Source organism: Pan troglodytes, chromosome 19 (genome assembly GCF_028858775.2).
Source record: "Pan troglodytes isolate AG18354 chromosome 19, NHGRI_mPanTro3-v2.0_pri, whole genome shotgun sequence".
Taxonomy (NCBI): Eukaryota; Metazoa; Chordata; class Mammalia; order Primates; family Hominidae; genus Pan; species Pan troglodytes.
In genome coordinates, this window is record NC_072417.2 from 31,490,565 (window position 1) to 31,503,514 (window position 12,950).

The 12,950-nt window shown below is 44.6% G+C and overlaps 1 protein-coding gene across 1 annotated transcript; it reads right to left on the reverse strand.

Moving 5' to 3' along the window:
- Positions 1-7,964: 7,964 nt before the first annotated feature.
- Positions 7,965-10,208, reverse strand: CCL4 (chemokine (C-C motif) ligand 4). The gene is made up of 3 exons (XM_054670012.2): positions 9,609-10,208; positions 8,948-9,062; positions 7,965-8,354 (listed from the first exon to the last, which is right to left on the reverse strand). Exons 1-3 carry the CDS (start codon positions 9,682-9,684, stop codon positions 8,267-8,269), a joined length of 279 nt encoding a protein of 92 aa, XP_054525987.1. The 5' UTR covers positions 9,685-10,208; the 3' UTR covers positions 7,965-8,266.
- Positions 10,209-12,950: the final 2,742 nt, after the last annotated feature.

Consider the following 12,950-nt stretch of genomic DNA (forward strand, 5'->3'; position numbering starts at 1 on the left):
GACCCCTAGAAATTTTACTGAGGTAGAAGTTCCCTGAATTTTAGTCAGATTTATTTCCCATCCTCTGGCATGCAAATGTCTCACCAATAAGTCCAGTGTGTTTGCTACTTCTTGTTCACTGGATCTAGTCATCATAATGTCATCATTGTAATGGACCAGTGTGATATCTTTCAGAAGCAAAAAGTGTTCAAGGTCTCTCTGAATAAGATTATGACACAAAACCGGAGAGTTGATATACCCCTGAGGTAGGACAGTAAAGGTATATTGCTGGCCTTGCCAGTTGAAAGCAAATTGCTTCTGGTGGGCCTTATGGACAGGAATGGAGAAAAAGCATTTGCCAAGTCAATTGGTGCATACCAGGCACCAGGAGACATGTTAATTTCTGGACCCTTCCCACTGGGATGATTAGGTCTAAAGTGACTAATCCACTCCACCATCCCAATCTCCCTAAGCCTTTGGATCCCTTCCTCTACATTAAACCAGGAGAGATCAGGCATTTCCAGCTGGCTCACAGTGGGCCATCTTTTATTCCATATTTCAGCTAACCAAGCAAATAAACTATTAGAATCTTTTGTAACTCCCCAATCTGCAACATTAAATGCAGAATCCCTACTTAGTGGGCCCAAATCAATAAATTCAGCCTGATCCAACTCTATGTTCCTTCCACCATTACCCCATACCCTTAATATCCATTCCCATGCCTGTTCTCCAGATTGCTGTTTTTATAAATTAGAGAACTCAAACAGTTCTTTTGAAGTGCCATGCACCTCCTCATGGGTCACACTCTCAATCTCACCTCCAGGGGCCCACTGGGACTTTAGTTACAGGTCTAGACTGTCATCAGTGTAATGGACCAGAATTTAGTCTAGTTACATGTCTAGACTGTCATCAATGTAGTGGACCAGCAAACAGGGGTGTTGGGTGTGGCTCCTGAGGGGAATCAACATTACTTTGCCTGGCAACTGCCTCAGGGGAGGCCATCACTGTTGCCTCAGGCAGCACAGGGTTTATCTGTGGACAAAGGTGGAAAGGCTGATGGCAGCATGGGTCGGGGAGTGGATTTTGCCACTAATGGGGATTGGGAAGCTGTTCCTTCTGGCAAAAAAGGTTCATCAGAGTTTACAAACTCAGTGTCCCCAGCTTCATCTGGGTGCTCCCACATTTCCCCATTCCAAGTTGCAGGGTCCTATTCTTTTCCAATCAATGCCCCCACTTTAACAATAGACACCTGGTGAGGCTGTGCATGCCCCTTTTGTTGCAGGTCAGCCACTTGCATGATAAAAGCTTGTGTCTGTTTTTCTACAATTTCAGCTCTTTCTGTACAGGAGATAAGGTTCTCACTCAGGGCAATCTTAGCAGATTTGAAGCTTAGTATCTATTTCTGAAGCCGGGAGACAATCCCTGAGTTCATCATTTTCTTTCAACACTTTGTCTACTGAACTTAAGAGCAACCAACCAGCTTCATTATGTTCCTTGGTTCTCCACATATGGTCAAAGGTATTATGTATAGAGTCACTAAACTCCTTGCCTCTCATGAGCAGTGAAATCAGGAGTGTCAAATGCATTTATTTTGCTTAACTATCTAAACGGTTCACACCAAGGACTATCAGTCTTCTCCATACTATTAGACATACAGTCCTTATTATTTTGGGGTCTAACCATATTAAGCAGCCAATTCCAGAAACCCCAAAACCAATGAAAGAACTCAATCCTTAATATTCTGTTTCTCTAGAACCACTCCTGGTACCAAAATCTGTATTAGTCAGGGTTCTCTTAGAGGGACAGAACTCATAGGATATATATATAGAGAGAGAGGGGAGATTTATTAAGTGTTAACTTACACGATCACAAGGAAACATCCAGCATGGGAGAAAGATGTAGGCTGGGAGGCTAGGCCCAGCTCTCCTTTTCATGTTTTTCTGGCTGCTTCATATTAGCTGGAAGCTGATTAGATTGTGTCCACCAGATTAAGAGCGGATCTGCCTTCCCCAGCCCACTGACTCAAATGTTAATCTCTTTTGACAACACCCACACAGACACAACCAGGATTAATACTTTGTATCCCTCAATCCAATCAAGTTGACATTGATTAACATCACAGCCAGGGAACTGAGAAGCAGGAGCCTGGCTCACAAATCAACTTCTTAGCTCAGAGAGCCGGGAAATCACAGATAATAGGATATATTTAATGAAGGGGTTGGGCATTAAAAGCAGGGGGAGGAATATTCATGTATTTTCTGAGAATGGGTGGAGAGCTTCTTGGAATTGGAGTTCCTGCCTTTCTTTTGGTCCTTTTATGGTTTCTTCAGTTGTTGTCATGGAGATTGTCAATTGTCATGGTGCTGGTGGGAGTGTCATTTAGCATGGACATTAGATTATAATGAAGTTACAAGTTCATCGGAGGTCAAGCGAGCTGCCATCTTAGACCCCAGCAGTCTTAGTCTGTTGGTCCCGAGGGGGAACTTTGGACCTCAGGCATCCTGTTTTCTGAAGATAAGCAGAGTTAAAGTGGCGTAGAAATTTACCTAGGTCACATAGACATTACCCTGGGTAACAGATATTTTGGTGACAGAGCTAGGAGGGAGATTTACTTTCTGGTTGGGTATCTTTTTATGCCTTTTGAATTGTATATAATGTCTACTGTTATCTATTCAAAAATTATTAATTTAAAAACCATTAAGTGCATGATATCAAACTCCTTGGTGGGCGCTCATCTGTCAGAAGTTCTAATGGGTGGGTAGGGCCTTGAATCTGCAGACTTCATCTGGAGTCATAGATATAATAACTTCCTCTACAGACAGCTTGAAAGATTCAGGGATTCACTCTTTTCAAGAAATGAAGGGGGAGAACAAGACAAGCCCTTCCAGCCTTCCAAATCAAGGAGATATAGAAAGGTAGGATGGAAGGCAAAGAGGTTTACTATGCCAAGGTAGACCTGTTTAGGCAGGTTACAGAAAAGAAGAGCTAATATAAATCAAATAGGTCTGCAAAGATTACACATACCAGTGTCCTCACACTGTGGATCTACCTCTAGACCTCTCAGAGCCTTGGTTTTCTCATCTTTAAAATGGGAATAATAATATCTACCTTAGGTTTTTTGTCATTGTAGTTGTTGTTGTTTTTGTTTTTTGTTTTTTGTTTTCCCCAGAGACAGGGTCTCACTATGTTTCCCAGGTGGAAATGCGGTGGCTATTCACAGGCACGATCCCACTACTAATCAGCATGCGAGTTTTGACCTCCTCCATTTCTGACCTGGGCCGGATCACCCCCCTTTAGGCAACCTGGTAGTCCCCTGCTACCAGGAGATCACAATGTTAATGCCGAGCTTAGTGTGGACACCAATTGGCATAGTGCACTGTAGCCCAGAACTCCTGGGCTCAAGCAATCTTCCTGCCTCAGCCTCCCATGTAGCTGGGACTACAGGCACATGCCACCATACCTGAGATTTTGCAAGGATTAAAAAAGACTGTATATGAAACTCAGCAATATAGCACCTGGCGCTTTAAGGAGCTTGGTAAATGCTGGCACTTTTCCCCTTCAAGTCCCTAGCTGAAGGAAGAGAGGACCCCCTAAGGAAATGAATCAGGAGTCACTGTAAATAACAAACATCTCCCTGAGGAGCCCAGGGACATAGGGTCCCGAGATTTAGAAGCTGCTAACACTGCCTGAAGAAATTATTTCCCTGCAGCTGTGCTGGTCTCCTAGTAGGGAATGTTTCCGTAGAAGGGGATAGTCTCCCAGACCATCCTCCATCAAGTCCCATCAAGCCCATCTTCCCTGAGAGACATTAATTTTGATTTTCTGATTCCTTCTGAATATATATATTTTACACACTTATCGTATAGAGCCATCTCTTGATATCCACAGGGGATTGTTTCTAGGAATTCCCATGGCTTCCAAAATCTACAGATGCACAAATCTCTGATATAAAATAGCATATTATTTGCCCATAACCTATGCACATCCTCCTGTATACTTTAATCTCCAGATTACTTAGAATACCTAAACAATGTAAGTGCTGTTAATAAATGTAAATGTAAATCATTGTTATACTGCATTGTTTTTTATTTGTATTTTGTTATTATTATTATTTAGTTTTTGAGACAGGATTTTGCTCTAGCGCCCAGGCTGGAGTGCAGTCACGTCATCTCAGCTGTCTGTAACTTCTGCCTCCGGGGCTCAAGCAATCCTCCTGCCTCAGCCTCCCAAGTAGCTGGGACTACAGGCATGTGCCACCTCACCCAGCTAATATTTTTTGTAGGGTCAGGGTCTTGTTATGTTTGCCCAGACTGGTCTCGAATTCCTGAGCTCAAATGATCCACTTTAGCCTCCCAAAGTGCTGGCATTACAGGTGTGAGCCATCACACCTGGCCTGTTGTGCTTTCTTTCCCAAATATTTTCCATCCATTGTTGACTGAATCCACAGATGTGGAACCCACATATATGAGGCATTGGCTGTATCCAAAAATGAAACTTATTAAAAGATAGAAAAATGTGCCATGATTTTGTCTCTCAATTCTTTTCTTCCATTTTCCTGTATGCTAGACTCAGTGGGAACCCAAGAGAGAAGTTTAGAAGGGAGAACAGGTAGAGATAAGTGGGAAAGAGAGGGCGCTAAGACCCTCAAGTCTATAAAGGGTGAATGCAGACTGCAGCACAGGACTGCCAGCTGGTCGCTTGTCTCAGCCTCGAGGAAGAGCTGTGGCTATGTCACCATCCTCAGCTCATCTTGCTCCCTTGATACCTGCCTCGGCTTGCTCAGCTCCTGGCCTCCTTGGAGGAAAATGCCTGTGTCAATGGGAGCATGATGGAGAGTTCCAGGTTGAGGTGGGATAGGGGGATGAGGACATGTTTGCATGAACATGTCCTAAAGGAACATGTACATAAGGAAATGGACTCCCATCTGGAGAGTGAGCTGGCGGTGATGGGCACTGCAAGGAGTAGGAAAACAGGCCGGATGCCTAGAAGTTGCTCCATAATCCATAGTTCCTTTCGAGTGTCCTGCTTCATCTGTTCTGGCTTCTGTCCCCACCCGGAAACCTGGAGAAACCTCAAATGGAACGTCAAGTAAGCAGATTCCAGCTCTCTGGGCCCAGGGTGAGAAAAGGAAGTTGTATGAAAAGAGGAGAAAGGAAAAAAACAGTCTCATATTGTGCAACAGGTGAAGTCCCACATTGCCCCACTTCGAGGATTCCATTCTGCCGTTTGTAATTCCTGGTAAGCATTTCTTCATGAGGCTGCCCTGGTCTCCTGCAGCCTTCCCTGGTGGCCTTGCCTCTGTGGAGCTGAGCTCCTCCCTTTCCATTAGCTGAGGGGCAGGGAGGATTGGGAAAGGGACTCCATCGTGAGGGAGAAGACCCAGATTCTGGCCCTGACCTTGCCTGCTCAACAATGAACCAGAGACAGGTCATGGCTCTGCTCTGGGCTGCATCTGACAGATGAGAGGATGGATTCTTTCCCAGACAGGAATCCAGGACCCCTCAGAGCACCCTAGATGTCTCAAGAAGAGGCATGCTTCCTAAGGGTCTTGGACCCTGGATCAAGCCTCAGCCCCAGAACTCAGTTGCTGAAGCAGATCTCCTCTTGGGATGCCTCTCCTCATTATAGTTCATCTCCTTGAGGTGTGTCCCTCTCACCCTGGGTTCCTCCTGCAGGGAGGTTTGGCTCACCCTCTAGAATGCTCCCTTTCCTGCCACACTGAGCTATTGGGGGTCGCTATCGGTGACGCGTCAGTTGGTGGTTGTATTTGTTCCTATTGCTGCTGTAAAAAATTACCACACACTTAACATCTTATAACCACATATTTATTCTCTTAAAGTTCTGGAGGTGAGAAGTCTGAAATTAGTTTCACTAAGCCACACTCCCTTTGGAGGCTCTAGGGGAGGAAAAATTTCCTTGCCATTTGCAGCTTCTAGAGCTGCATCCTAACACTTCTTGGCTCCTGGCCTCTTCCTCCATCTTCCAAGCCAGCAGCATAGCATCTTGCTTCTGTTGTCACATTGCTATCTTCTCCTCTATTACCAAATTCTTCTCTTCCTCCCCCTTATAAGGACACTTACAACTACATTTAGGGCCTGACCCAATAATTCAAGGTAATCACTCATCTCAAGATTCTTAACTTGATCATATCTCCAAAGTCCATTTTGCTATAAAAGTGACATTCACAGGTTCTGAGGAATAGGATGTGTACACCTTGGGGGCCATTATTCAGCTACCGTAGTGATCTATACCTTGTCTCTGGCCTGGAGTCATCCATTCTCTCTCCCATCCCGTCGCCTCAGAATAGAATTGCGTATCTTTCTCAAAATCCACACTCTAATCTTACAGGCCATCCCAACTCCCCTTCCCTTCACTTTCTTTAGGCTCTGAGAACATTCTAGGAGACTGCTCTCCAACAGAACTTTCTGCAATGATGGACAGAAAGCCCATAATCCATGCTGTCTAACATGGGAGCTAGCCACATGGAGCTACTGAGCACTTGAAATGTGACTAGTGTGACTCAGGAACTGAATTTTAAATTTTATTTCATTTTAATTAAATGTAATGAAAATGTAAATAGCCACTTTGGCCAGTGGCTAACATATTAGACAGCTCAGATCTAGGCAAATGAAAGCAGAAACTATGGCCAGGCACATTCTTTGCTGCTAGCCTCTTCCTACACCTGTTTTGGATCAGCTCTGCCCCCTAACCTCCTTCTCTCAGTCCCCGCAGAATCTGAAAGAAGTTTCCACTGGGGCTCTGGAATGATGAGGGTGACTAAGGGCAGGACAAGGAAGGGAATTGTGTCTGTTGACCCCAGAGAAGTGCAGGGCCCCAATTCTGCTTTTGCATAGGACTAAGAACACTCAAATGATTTTCAAGATAGTCTCCGCCTTGTTCTTACTCAACTGGTCTCCCTTTTGAGGACCACAGAGGTGCGTCACTAGGGAAGGTGTGCAGGAAAGGGCCCGAGCCTGGGAGCTGGCACTGGCCAGGCTCCTGCTCTGCTATGCACTCGCTGAGTGGCACGTGGCAAGTTACTTCCCAGGCCTTGGCCCTCAGTTTCCATAAAATGAGAGGGTTGGACCAGATGGTCTAAACTTTCCTTTTAGCTTTAGTAGACTACGAGTCTGTGTCCCATGGATCAGGCTTTATTGTGCATGTAATTCTACTTCAGAGTTGTGTTGTGTCTGACCCATGGAATAGGCAGTTCTGATTGAAGGATAATTAAGTAGAAGTGGCTTTAGGTTACTCCTGCAACACTTCCAAACAAAACCTCCATCCTGCTGTCCTCATGACAACACTTCACAGTAGATTGGGATTTAGAGTGCTGATCTGTCAACTAACTAATCTAATCCTCATGATGATCCTGATAATTGTTAGGTCCATTTTAAGTGAAAAGGCTGAAGCTCAGAGAGGGAAGGAGAGAAACTTCCAGGTGCCTGGTCCTATGATGGGTGCTTTATACATCACCTTGTAACAGCCCTTCGAAGTGGTTAATATTATCCCCATTTCACAGGTGTGAACACCGAGGTCTAATAAGGCAAGATGACTTTCCCAATGTTATAATGATAATAAGATGATGAAGTCACTCTTCTCACTCTTCTTCCCCCTTTGCTGTGCTGCTTCCCCTCTTTACAACTTCCCCTCAAGATGTTGAAATGATAACCTCCTTTTCTGGGGCATTCTTTCATGACACTCCCCAAGCAGGCCTACAAGCTTCAGCAAGTCACTTCACCTCTCTGTGCCTCTGTTTCCTTAACTGTGAAACTCGGTGCAACAGTCCCTACTTCATAAGGGTGTTAAAACCCTTGTTGAAAGTACGCAGTGAGATCATGTATTAAGAGTGTTCAGCCCAGAGCTCATATTAAGGACTCAGCAGTTGCTCATTCTTACTGTTTTGGGAAACTGTAGTTTGTCCCTCCCAATGGTACCAGGCAATTCCTTTTACCCCCAAATCAAATTAAAATCACAAAGAAACTGTCTGCATTTTATTTTAAAGTTTTATTATGAAAACACACGGAATCAAATGTGTTATCCATGTATTTGCAACAGCAGAGAAACAGTGACAGTGGACCATCCCCATAGGGGACACTTATCCTTTGGCTAAACTAATATAAATAATGGAAATGACACCTAATACAATAACACGGCACATAAAAAAGATTAAATTAAGAGAAGGGACAGGAACTGCGGAGAGGAGTCCTGAGTGTGGAGGAGATGTGTCTCATGGAGAAGCATCCAGGCTCAGGTGACCTTCCCTGAAGACTTCCTGTCTCTGAGCAGCTCAGTTCAGTTCCAGGTCATACACGTACTCCTGGACCCAGGTCTCACTGGGATCAGCACAGACTTGCTTGCTTCTTTTGGTTTGGAATCTGTAGAACAAGGAGCGGACAGATTAGAATCTCATGAGACCTTTGAGGTCATCTGGCTTTATCCCTTGCCTGTGGTAGGCATCTTCCTCTGCCTGACCATGGTCCATGTGGGGCAGCTCTGGTGGATGGGATCCTTCCTGGAGCAGCACTGGAAGCAGACTCCCTGTAACTTCCACTCACTGGATTTAGCTGTGGGCCCCAGGGGTTGCCCAGATTAGGAACCAATGGGCATTGCAATCAGTATGAATAGATTGCCCCATTCCCTGCCAGCCTGGCAGTGACTTTTCCACATGTCTTTCTAGCACGGTTTAAGGAATTGGTCCATATCTCACGGGACCTGTCTGCCTTCCCCTGCTTCCCTGTCCTCTGAATAACTTCCTCCCCAGGAACCCCCTTCTCTCTCGGCTCCCACTCTGCCGCCTTCAGCACTTGAAAAGTGAGTTCATGACCTGTGACCTCACTGCTCTCAGGGAAGGCTTCAGCCCTGGGAGCTGCCTCCCCAACGCTCAATCACCCCCTCCCCAAAACAGGCCCCCTTTAAAAATCCAGCCCTCACCCTTGCCTCCCAGGGCAGCCCAGGGGTTGATACTCACACCACAGCTGGCTGGGAGCAGAGGCTGCTGGTCTCATAGTAATCTACCACAAAGTTGCGAGGAAGCTTCTTCGCGGTGTAAGAAAAGCAGCAGGCGGTGGGAGGGTCTGAGCCCACTGAAAGGAAAGGCCAGGGTGAGATCAACACTGCCCGTGGGAGCTGTTTATTTTGACTTCTAATTTTGCATCTTCATTGAGCATCCCTGTGGAGCTACCAGAACCCCAAATATCCATTCCCACCTAACATGAGCAGGAGTCTTATTCTGAATAGTGGATCTTCAGAGAAGAACGAGAAAGAAATCTAGAAGATTGGAACTGGATTCAGTCTCAGAACACATCGCACTCCCTTCATATGACAGATGGGGAAACCAAGGCACAGAGAGGGACAGGGGCTTGCTTGAACAAATAATTAAAGGCAGAGCCAACTCAACAGTCTGACTTCCAGCCCATCGTTTTCCTCTGCTGGTTGCTAATTCTTAAGAAAATAGGAACTTGAATGTTATTGAATATCTACTAGACTCTACATTTAGCAGCAGACTACATGGCAATCTTCCTAGCTGCCTTTTGTCCCATCCCCAGATCCCACTGTTTGCCAGCCATGACTAGAAAAAAGGACTCTGCCTACACCTTGACTCGAAATAGCAGCTGCAAAAGTAGACTTACTTGGTGCTGAGAGCGCTGGAGAGCAGAAGGCAGCTACTAGCATGAGGAGAGACAGGACAGTCATGCAGAGCTTCATGGTATTGGTGGAAAAGAGGTTTTCTCAGAGGTGAGGCTGCAGAACTCAGAAGCTTCAGAACCCAGCTGTGTCCTGTGCTGATACTGACTTGGGAATCTCTCTTTATAGGGACTCTGAGGCCTAGGACAAATGTGGGGGCACAGGAGAGTGAGTGGAATTTCCATGGTAGAGATGATGTCATGCTCCTGAAGCTAGCTGAGTGAGGAGTTCCTCTCAGCTTCTCTTCCCCAGGGCGATGTCATCATAGAGGAAAGATGAGGGAGGTGCAGGCGAGAAGAAAAGGGAAGTGGTACAGCCAAAGGCAGTGACTGAGACTGGGGAGAGAGTTGCAAACCCCAGAGGAAAAGATGAAATGTTCACACCTGCTACAAGTGGCTTGTTGACAAGAACTGTGCTGCTCTTGGTGGTTGGCACCCTCAGATGCTGGAGGGTTCATGTCAGTCTTTCCAGGCTGGCCAAAAGCCTGGCCCCAAGAACAAAGTGGGAGCCAGGACTCCCCCATCCCCTTCCTGTGCCTTCTTCTGCTGAGCTGAGTGCCACTGACTTTTGTGCCTTATATGTTTCCTTGGGCATGAAGAGTCCAGCATTGGATGTGAGGAGGGACCCAGTAGGGTGGCTCAGGAACATTTGTAACTTCTTATTGGACACTTACCTTGTACCAGGCACTGGAAAAGCTGTGTTACACACATTATATATAATCTTACCATAATCTTGAGCAGGGGTGTCTAATCTCATTTTACAGACAAGGCAATTGGGGATCAGAGAGTGGTCCACTGATGGCGCTCAATGCCACAGAGCTGATGAATGGCACTGCCAAGATTTGAATCAAGATTCACCTGACTCCAAAGTCCATTTTCTTTCCATGCTGTAGTCTCCTGAATAAACATAGAATGTGACCACAAAGAGAACCCGTTGACTGATAGACTGCTAGGAGCTATTCCACACTCAAAGACTGATTATATTCGGACTTAATTCAGGAAAGGGATAGGGCTAGTCTGTCCTAGGACAAGGAGGAAATGGAGAAGAAATAAAGATTTCAGGATATTTTCTTGGACCAGCAAAAGAACAGGACAAATTAACCAGTAAGAATCAAGTCTGGAAGACCCAGATAGAGAATGTTCTTCTAGTATAAAAGCAGGATTGAGCTGGGTACAGGGCCTCACACCTGTAATCCCAGCACTTTGGGAGGTCAAGGCAGGCAGATAGCTTGAGCCCAGAAGTTCGAGACCAGACTGGGCAACATGGTGAAACACTGTCTCTATAAAAAAAAATTTTGGCTGGGAGTGGTGATACACACCTGTAGTCCCAGCTGCTCAGTAGGCTGAGGTGGGAAGATCACCTGAGCCCAGAAAAGTCCAGGCTGCAGTGAGTGGTGATTGTGCCACTGCACTCCCGCTTGTTTGACAGAATGAGACCCTGTCTCAAAAACAAAGCAAAGCAAAACAAAACGAAACAGAATTACATACCTAGTAATGAGTTTATCTATGTTACAGGCAAAATGTGTAATCTAAGGATGTGGGTGTGTCCCAGCCAGTCCATAGGGAATGCCCATGCTCATGTTAAGCCCTGGCTGGTTTGACAGTTGCTGGGCACCTGTACAGAAGGTGAAGCTTACAAAGGCCCTGCATACAGGAATGTGCAAGGTTGGACAAATGAAGGGAATGAAGATAATTGGATCAAGATCTCTATCTGCCTTTAGCTCCACTACTCTAACCCACCTGCTCACCTTTAACCCCACATTGTTACCTGCTCTTCTCTGAGAAAGAAAAAAGAAGAGTAAAAAGAGGGAGCCATGACTTCAAACTATACTACAGGGCTACAGTAACCAAAACAGCATGGTATTGGTACAAAAGCAGACACATAGACCAATAGAACAAAATAGAGAGCTCAGAAATAATGCTGCATGCCTGCAACCATCTGATCTTTGACAAAGTTAACAAAAACAAGCAACAGGGAAAGGACTTCCCATTCAATAAATGGTACTGGGATAACAGGCTAGCCATATGCAAAAGATTGAAACTGGACCCCTTCCTTACACCATGTGTAAAAATCAACTCACAATGGATTAAAGACTTAAATGTAAAACCTAAAATGTAAAACTATAAAAATATGATACCTGTAAGATAACCTAGACAATATGATTCTGGGCATAGGATCTGGCAGATATTTCATGATGAAGATGCCAAAAACAAATCACAACAAAACCAAAAACTGACAAATGGGATCTAATTAAACTAAAGAGCTTCTGCATAGCAAAAGAAATTATCAGCAGAGTAAAGAGATAACCTACAGAATGGGATAAAATATTTACAAACTATGTATCTGACAAAGGTCTAATATCCAGAATCTATAGGGAATTTAAACACATGTACAAGCAAAAAACAAACAACTCCATTAAAAAGCGGGCATTGAACATAAACAGACACATTTCAAAAGAAGACATACACGCGGCCAAGAAACATACAAAAAATGCTCAGCACCACTAATCATTAGAGAAATGCAAATTAAAACCACAATGAGATACCATCTCAAACCAGTCAGGATGGCTATTTTTAAAAAGTCAAAAAATAACAGATGTTGGTGAGGCTGTGGAGAAAAGGAACACTTATACACTGCTGGTGGGAATGTAAATTAGTTCAGCCATTGTGGGAAGCAGTTTGGCGATTTCTCAAAGAACTTAAAACAGAATTACTATTCAACCCAGCAATCCCATTATTGGATATATACCCAAAGGAATATAAATCATTCTACCATAGAGACATGTGCACATGTATGTTCATCGCAACAGTATTCACAATAGCAAAGACATGGAATCAACCTAAATGCCCACTGATGGTAGACTGGATAAAAAAAATTTGGGATATATATATATATATATATATATATATATATGTCATGGAATACTTCTCAGTCATAAAAAAAAAAAGAACAAGATCATGCCCTTTGCAGCAACATGGATGGAGCTGGAGGCCCTTATCTTAAGCGAACTAACACAGGAACAGAAAACCAAATACTGCATGTTCTCACTTATAAGTGGAAGCTAAACATTGAGTACACATGGACACAAAGAAGGGAACAGCAGGCACCAGGGCCTACTTAAGGGTGAAGGGTGGGAGGAGGGTGAGGATAAAAAAAACTACCTATTGGGTACTATGCTTATTACCTGGGTGATGAAATAATCTGTACACCAAACCCCCGCAACACACAACTTACCTATATAACAAACCTGCACATGTAGCCCTGAACCTAAAATACAAGTTAAGAAA

Bases quoted from the DNA above. Each gene is read 5' to 3' on its own strand.
- CCL4 (XM_054670012.2), bottom strand. From the start codon at position 9,684: ATGAAGCTCTGCATGACTGTCCTGTCTCTCCTCATGCTAGTAGCTGCC. The intron at 9,063-9,608 runs GTAAGTCTACTT...CTTTCCTTTCAG, and splicing joins TCCAGCGCTCTCAGCACCAA to TGGGCTCAGACCCTCCCACC. The intron at 8,355-8,947 runs GTGAGTATCAAC...CTTGTTCTACAG, and splicing joins TGCTCCCAGCCAGCTGTGGT to ATTCCAAACCAAAAGAAGCA.